Genomic DNA, 8,252 nt, shown 5'->3' on the forward strand with positions numbered 1-8,252 from the left:
CTGACTGGTGTGAGGTGTTATCTCATTCTGGTTTTGATTTGTATTTCCCGGATGCCAAGTGATATTGAACACCTTTTCATGAGTCTGTTGGCCATCTGGATGTCTTTTTTGCAGAAATGTCTGTTCATGTCTTCTGCCCATTTCTTGATTGGATTATTTGTTCTTTGGGTGTTGAGTTTGATAAGTTTTTCATATATTTTGGATACTAGCCCTTTATTTGATATGTCATTTGCAAATATCTCCTCCCGTTTTTCAGATGTCTTTTGGTTTTGTTGACTGTTTCCTTTGCTATGCAAAAAACTTGGATCTTGATGAAATCCCAATAGTTCATTTTTGCCCTTGCTTCCCTTGCCCTTGACGATGTTTCCAGGAAGAAATTGCTGTGGCTGAGGTTGAAGAGGTTGCTGCCTGTGTTCTCCTCAAGGATTTTGATGGATTCCTGTTTCACAATGAGGTCTTTCATCCATTTTGAGTCTGTTTTTGTCTGTGGTGTAAGGAAATGGTCCAGTTTCATTCTGTGTGTGGCTGTCCAATTTTCCCAACACCATTTGTTGAAGAGACTGTCTTTGTTCCATTGGACATTCTTTCCTGCTTTGTCAAAGATTAGTTGACCATAGAGTTGAGGGTCTATTTCTGGGCTCTCTATTCTGCCCCATTGATCTATGTGTCTGTTTTTGTGCCAGTACCATACTGTCTTGATGATTATAGCTTTGTGATAGAGCTTGAAGTTTGGAATTGTGATGTCACCAACTTTGGTTTTCCTTTTCAACATTCCTCTGGCTATTCAGGGTCTTTTCTGGTTCCATATAAATTTTAGGATTATTTGTTCCATTTCTTTGAAAAAAATGGATGGGACTTTGATAGGGATTGCATTAAATGTATAGATTGCTTTAGGTAGCCTAGACATTTTCACAATATTTGTTCTTCCAATCCATGAGCATAGAACATTTTTCCATTTCTTTTTGTCTTCCTCAATTTTTTCCTGAGTCCTTTATACTTTTTTGAGTACAGATTCTTGGCCTCTTTGGTTAGGTTTATTCCTAGGTATCTTATGGTTTTGGGTGCAATTGTAAATGGAATTGACTCCTTATTTCTCTTTCTTCTGTCTTGTTGTTGGTATATATAAATGCAACTGATTTCTGTGCATTGATTTTACATCCTGCCACTTCACTGAATTCCTGTATGAGTTCTAGCAGTTTTGGAATCTAGTCTTTTAGGTTTTTCACATAAAGTGTCATATCATCTGCAAAGAGTGAGAGTTTGACTTCTTCTTTGCCAAATTGGATGCTTTTAATTTCTTTTTGTTGTCTGATTGCTGAGGCTAGGACTTCTAGTACTATGTTGAATAGCAGTGGTGATAGTGGACATCCCTGCCGTATTCCTGATCTTAGTGGAAAAGCTCTCAGTTTTTTCCCATTGAGAATGATATTCGCTGTGGGTTTTTCATAGATGTCTTTGATGATATTGTGGTATGTACCTTCTATCCCTACACTTTGAAGAGTTTTGATCAAGAAAGGATGCTGTACTTTGTCAAATGCTTTTCCAGCGTCTATTGAGGGTATCATATGGTTCTTGTTCTTTCTTTTATTGGTGTATTGTATCACATTGACTTGTGGATATTGAACCAACCTTGCAGCCCAAGAATAAATCCCACTTGGTTGTGATGAATAATCCTTTTAATGTACTGTTGGATCCTATTGGCTAGTATTTTGGTGAGAATTTTTCATCTGTGTTCATCAGGGATATTGGTCTGTAATTCTCCTTTTTGATGGGGTCTTTGTCTGATGTGGGGATCAAGGTAATGCTGGCCTCATAAAATGAGTTTGGAAGTTTTCCTTCCATTTCTATTTTTTGGAGCAGTTTCAGATGAATAGGTATTAATCTTCTTTAAACGTCTGGTGGAATTCCCCTGGGAAGCTGAATGGCCCTGGACTCTTGTTTATTGGGAGATTTTTGATGACTGCTTCAATCTCATTACTGGTTATGGGTCTGTTCAGGTTTTCTGTTTTTTCCTGGTTCAGTTATGGTAATTTATATGTCTCTAGGAATGCATCCATTTCTTCCAGATTGTCAAATTTGCTGGCGTATAGTTGCTCATAATATGTTCTTATAATTGTTTGTATTTCTTTGGTGTTGGTTGTGATCTCTCCTCTATCATTCATGATTTTATTAATTTGGGTCCTTTCTTTTTTCTTTTTGATAAGTCTGGCCAGGGGTTTATCAATCTTATTAATTCTTTCAAAGAACCAGCTCCTAGTTTCATTGATCTGTTCTACCATTCTTTTGGTTTCTATTTTACTGATTTCTGCTCTGATCTTTATTATTTCTCTTCTCTTGCTGGGTTTAGGCTTTCTTTGCTGTTCTTTCTCCAGCTCCTTTAGGTATAGGGTTAGGTTGTGTACTTGAGACCTTGTTTCTTGAGAAAGGCTTGTATATTATATATATATATATATATATATATATATATATATATATATATATAATATAATCTATATACTTTCCTCTCAGGACCGCCTTTGCTGGGGACATCTCTTCTGAGGGTCATGGCTTAGCAGCCTCAGAGGGGTCCTGGCCTGGGAATCATAATATTCTAGGCAGAGAAAAGAGAATGTTCTGTCCTTGATCCTGGAGGGTTTAGTCTTCTGATCTTATGGAAGTCTTATTCCATCTGAGGGATTCTTATGTATAATCATGAGAGCTTCCACGGTTGAGCATGACTAAGTGCCAGGTCTGGACTTTGCATCCTAGAAATAGTATCTGGAATCCTCACCGAATCAAGCTAAGGGGCTGGATGATGAAATGAGGCTTTGAGAGGTGGTAAGTCTGCCTGGGATCAGGGCCAGTGCTGGGCAGAGCCCCGTACAACACCCCCTCGTTGCTTATGGAGGCCTGCACATCCTGACTTTGGTACCACAGTGAGGTTATATTTCCCCTGGCATGGTGCCCACCAGCCAGAAGGAGAGCAATCAGAACAGGCCAAGACACATCCACATTTAGTTGTTTCTGATTTCAGTGCATACTTTGTGTTTGCCCATGAGTGAGCAGAGATCTGAAGGAGAAAGTCAAGTGCCTTTGCCCTTTTTATATGTGCAAAAAAAAAGAAGCATTTTGTCACTGCTGAGTGCATACTTTCTTTTTTTGTGTTAACATTTATGGGAGATTTTCTCGTGGAGCAATTCATGCTCATGACAGACTAATAGACATTCTACCATATGGTATGACCCCTGTTAAGACACTGTTATATGCATATATATACGAATACACATGTGATTTTGTTTCCTACTTATCTCACTTATAAACATAAATACTTCCCCTTTTATTTCAAGCCCTTTCTAGATTAATTTTAATACCTGCATGATACATACATGGAGTGTGGCCATTCTTCTCTACTGTTTGATGTTTAAGATACTGTTTGATGTTTAAGATATTTCCCCTACTACACATAATGTGAGAACGATCCTTGTACATGAAGCTTTGTTTGTACTTGTGATTCGTTTCGTTTCGTTTCTTTTCTAAAGATTTATTTATTTGAGAGAAAGTGCCTGTACAAGCAGGAGGGGCAGAGGGAGAAGGAGGCAGTCTCGAGCAGACTCGGAGCTGAGCATAGAGGCCACATGTGGGGCTCGATCTCATAATCCTGAGATCATGACCTGAGCCAAAACCAAGAGTCAGACACTCAACTGACTCTGCCACCCAGGTGCCCCAGCTGTGGTTCTTTTCTTCTGTGAAATTCCTGGTAGTGAAATTTCTGGGTCAGAGGGTCATGGACACAGTAAGGTTCTTACTGGTGACTCTGTGCTGGGGGCCATGGATGTTTATTTTCTCCTAGTTTACTCTATGATCAGTTAGTTCTTTTCTTCCTGGGAGGATCCAGGAAGAAACCGGAGATAACCATCCAAGATTTGCAACCACTCTTTTCTTTCTCTACAAAGTCCTGAAGCAGCAGGTTTTCAGCTGATGAGCAAACACGGATGATTCCCCAGGACCCTGTGAGGAGGTGCCCCGTTCTGGCTCCTTGCAGTCAGAGTATGAGCCCCCTGTGTGAGTGGGGCTGGATTCTGCCTCTTACAACCTGTCCTCTTGCACTCAGCTTTCTCCCTGCCCAGTGGGAATGTCTGGTTACTTTCATGGAAATGTTGTCTTTTCCCTTCTCACCTGCCAGGTTTCAGGGCCTTGTCACAGATGCCAGATGATTTGCATCGACCAGCAAACAGGGCAGCGAAACCAAAATGTTTTCCAAAAACTTTCTGAGAGTCGCGAGAGAAAGGTAAGCATGATTGCAAGCTATGACGCCTGTTTTAAGATCCTGGCTTGTTATCCACACCAGAACTGTAGTTCCAAGTAATAGTGCTGAGTACATTTTAGAAGTGGGAAGACCTGGGGTGCCTGGGTGGCTCAGTGGGTTAAAGCCTCTGCCTTCGGCTCGGGTCATGATCCCAGAGTCCTGCGATCGAGCCCTGTATCGGGCTCTTTGCTCGGCAGGGATCCTGCTTTCTCCTCTCTCTCTCTCTCTAACTGCCTTTCTACCTACTTGTGATCTCTAGCTGTCAAATAAATAAATAAAATCTTAAAAAAAAAAAAAAAAGAAGTGGGAAGACCATTAAGATTCTGACCTCTTCCACGGCGCCATCTTGTTTTTCCTTTCCCTCCATTTCCTTACCTTTTTAAGTCTTATAATGTGTATTTTTGGTACTCTCAAATTTCAGTGAAGAGATACGGGGTATAAATAAGAAATGAGTAAATAAGCAAAGTAATTTTATTGTCTTGATCATTATTTTCTTCACCACGGATGTCTCATGAGCATAAAATGCCCTCTAGTGAGTAGAGTAGCTGCACAGACAAATTCAGTAAATTTCACTCTCAGAAGCCCTGTAAGATGTCTTCTTGAGGTTTCTTATGACCCAATGTTGTTTTCGTGGATGCCAGATGATAGAAACTGAACTACTAACAGACTGATTCTTTAGGAAGAGCTATGTCTAGGCTAGTACTTTCTGGTTTTTGTTTTGTTTTATTTTGTTTTGTTTTGTTTTTTGCCAAGAATTCTAGGAAGCCAGGTAAGCAGTCAGACTGCATGGAGCCTTTCTTGAACATTAACTGAAATAATGTAAATATTACTCTCTCTCCAGTAATAAATTAGAAGGTTAACTCACAGTAAAATGTTCTGCCCTGTTTCCTGTGTTTGTTTTATAGAATGTTTGTTTCATAATATGTAACTTTGTTGGTTTCATAGTATATAACTGCCACAGTCTCCCTGTGGATGCAGGATAGATATGGTCTGCGCTCGAGTATTTTACCAGGTGTCTGTCCGCTCAGTGGAAGCAGACTATGTCACCTGGGGGCGTGGGGACCTTGAGGCTGCACCATGTAAGGTGCCTGGGGAGGGGATGGGTGGGCCCAAATACTGTGGGGCATGGAAGGAAATAGTACTTCTTAGAATCACGGTAATTCTGGGACGCCTGGGTGGCTCAGTGGTTGGGGCCTCTGCCTTCGGCTCAGGTCATGATCTCAGGGTCCTGGGATCGAGTCCCGCATCAGGCTCTCTGCTCGGCGGGGAGCCTGCCTCCTCCTGTCTCTCTCTGCCTGCCTCTCTGCCTACTTGTGATCTGTCAAATAAATAAAAAAATAAATAAATAAAATAAAAAAAATAAAATAAAAAAGAATCACGGTAATTCTCATGTGCACACATCTTTTTTTTTTAATAATTTTTGGAATAATTTTAGATTTACAGATAAAGTACAAAGAGATTACAAAGAGTTCATGTGTACCCTTCACCTGAATGTACACAAATCTTTAGGAATTAATTTGGCCTCAGCCCCTAGCCTGAGGCCTAGAATGCGGGGGCATCCAGCTGATGTTATCACAGCAATGGCCGGGTCTGGGAGCACATTGCACGCTACAAAGGGTTCTTATGGCTCACTTGCATTGATGGCAAACTTGGAGTAGATTCACACAACTCTGTATTTTGGACGTTCTATCTTTATTCTAAAGAGTTTGGAGAATGTAACCTACACCACATTTAAAAAAAAAAATCACATCAAAGAAAATGCTTGATTTTGCTATTATTTTCATAAAATAGTTTTTACATCAGGGAACAGAGCAGAGATTGGCCTGGCAGAGGTCAGAAGCAGAGAGCGGGTTGCAGGCCCTCCTACTGGAAGCTCTGGGTATATAGGAAGGAGGAAAAAAGGGTGGGTCCAGCCATTAACAGGTGTGGTGTAACTGTTGGGAAAGGATAATATGTATGTATGTATGTATTTGTTCAATTTTAAGAAAGAGAGAGCATGTGTACAGATGCATGCAAGCGAGTGTGTGTGTGGTGAGAGGGGCAGAAGGAGAGGGAGGGAGAGAATCCCAAGCAGAGTCCACACTCACTGTGGAGCCCCACACAGGGCTTGATCTCACCATCATGACCTGAGCTGAAATCAAGAGTTGGGCATTTAATTGAGCCACCCATGGACCCTGGGAAAGGAGATTTTATTTTATTATTATTTTAAAAGATTTTATTTATTTATTTGATGCAGGGAAAGAGCATACAAGCAGGGGGAGTGGGAAAGGGAGAAGCATGCTCCCCACTGAGCAGGGAGCCCCATGTGGGACCTGATCCAAGGACCTGGGGATCATGACCTGAGCCAAAGGCAGACACTTAACCGACTAAGCCACCCAGGAGCCCTGGGAAAGGACATTTTAAATGAGAATCTTTGGTGTCTGAAATTGGGATTCCTGTTTCTCATTATATTCTAAGACATGTCTTTAAAGATTTGACTTGATTTTAATTGAGCATTATTATTTACAAAATTTTTCAAATGCTAAAATAATCTAGTTTGTTGCTGCTGTCTTGTTCACAGGTGAACTTTGGAGTGTACCTGATGCATATGTCTCCGGACTTGTCTTCCCCACGTTTCCTGTCTGTAGGATCTCAGGTGCTCCCTGTGTTGAAAGAAAACGCAGAGCACCATGATTTACCTGCTTCTGACTAACATCAAGATGTTACCTCCTAAAACGTTTTTTCAGCATAAATTAAAATTTCTCTTTTACAACTCTGACCACTTTTATTCAGATTGGCACATGGCCCAGTAGACCACCATCTTTTGAACAAGGAGAGTTCTCTTGGGAGTAGAGGGAGCTCTTGTCAGCTTCCTCTAACTCCTGCTCTCCCTGTGTGCCCTGCCAGGCTCAGGAGGCCGGTTCTAAGGCCTCTGTGCTCCGTGAAGTGAACACAGCCCTAGAGCTGTACTGCACCCAGTAACCTTCCCTTATGTGTTTGAAGTAGGATAACTCTAATTTGATGAGGGCTTTTTTTTTTTTTTAGATTTTTATTTATTTATTTGAGAGAGAAAGAGAGAGAGAGAGAGAGAGAGAATGAGCAGGGAGGGGGAGGGGCAAAGGGAGAGGGAGAAGCAGACTCTCTGCTGAATAGGGACCCGGCATAGGGGTCGTGGATAGACACTTAATTAACTGAGCTATCCAGGCACCCCCCACCCCAAGTATTTTATTCTTTATGATGCTATTGGAAGTAGAATTGTTTTCCTTACTTATTTTTCAGATGGTTTATTTTTAGGGTTTACAAATGCCGCTGATTTTTGTATGTTAACTTTGTATTCTGCAACTTTACTAAATGTACTTATTCTAACAGATTTTTAATGGAATCTTTAGGGTTTTCTGTATATAAGATCATGTCCTCTCTAAACAGGGATACTTTTACTTCTGCCTTTCCAATTTATATCTATTTATTGCCTAATTGCTCTGGCAAGGCCCACTAAGACTGTGTTGAATGGACGTGGCAAGAGTGAGCGTTCTTACTTTGTAAGAACTTTCTGTTTTTCCGCCATTGAGCATGGTTTTAGCTGTGAGCCTTTACCATGTTGAGATATGCTCCTTCTATTCCTAGTTTGTTGAGAGCTTTTATTATGAAAGGGTGTTACATTTTGTTAAATGCTTTTAACGCATCTATTTAGATAATATGATTTTTAGCCTTTATTCTGTTAATATATTGCATTAACAGATTTTTATACGTTGAATAGTGCTTGCACTCAAGGGGTAAATCCCACTTGGTCATGGGGTATGATCCTTTTAATGTGCTAATGGATTCATTTTGCCAGTATTTTGTTGAGGTGTTTTGCATCTTTATTCATTAGGGATCTCGTCCTATAGCTTTCTTGTGGTGTCTTTGTCTGTCTTGGGTCAAAGTAATGCTGGCATCTGTGAGTTTGGAAGTGCCCCCTCTTCTTCATTTTTTGGGAGCAGTTTGCAAA

General features: G+C 40.7%; 1 protein-coding gene across 1 annotated transcript in view; it reads left to right on the top strand.

Annotated features, from left to right (window-relative positions):
• LOC111142621 (molybdenum cofactor sulfurase) overlaps positions 1-6,977 on the top strand; it is a 58,469-nt gene extending 51,492 nt beyond the window's left edge. Inside the window, exons 14-15 of the mRNA XM_022495931.1 lie at positions 4,163-4,267; positions 6,846-6,977. Coding sequence (XP_022351639.1) covers positions 4,163-4,267; positions 6,846-6,977 — 237 coding nt within the window. The remainder of the gene's footprint in view (positions 1-4,162; positions 4,268-6,845) is intronic.
• The last annotated feature ends 1,275 nt before the right edge of the window (positions 6,978-8,252 follow it).

Source organism: Enhydra lutris, unplaced genomic scaffold (assembly GCF_002288905.1).
Source record: "Enhydra lutris kenyoni isolate GAN:26980312 unplaced genomic scaffold, ASM228890v2 scaffoldscaffold8, whole genome shotgun sequence".
Taxonomy (NCBI): domain Eukaryota; kingdom Metazoa; phylum Chordata; class Mammalia; order Carnivora; family Mustelidae; genus Enhydra; species Enhydra lutris.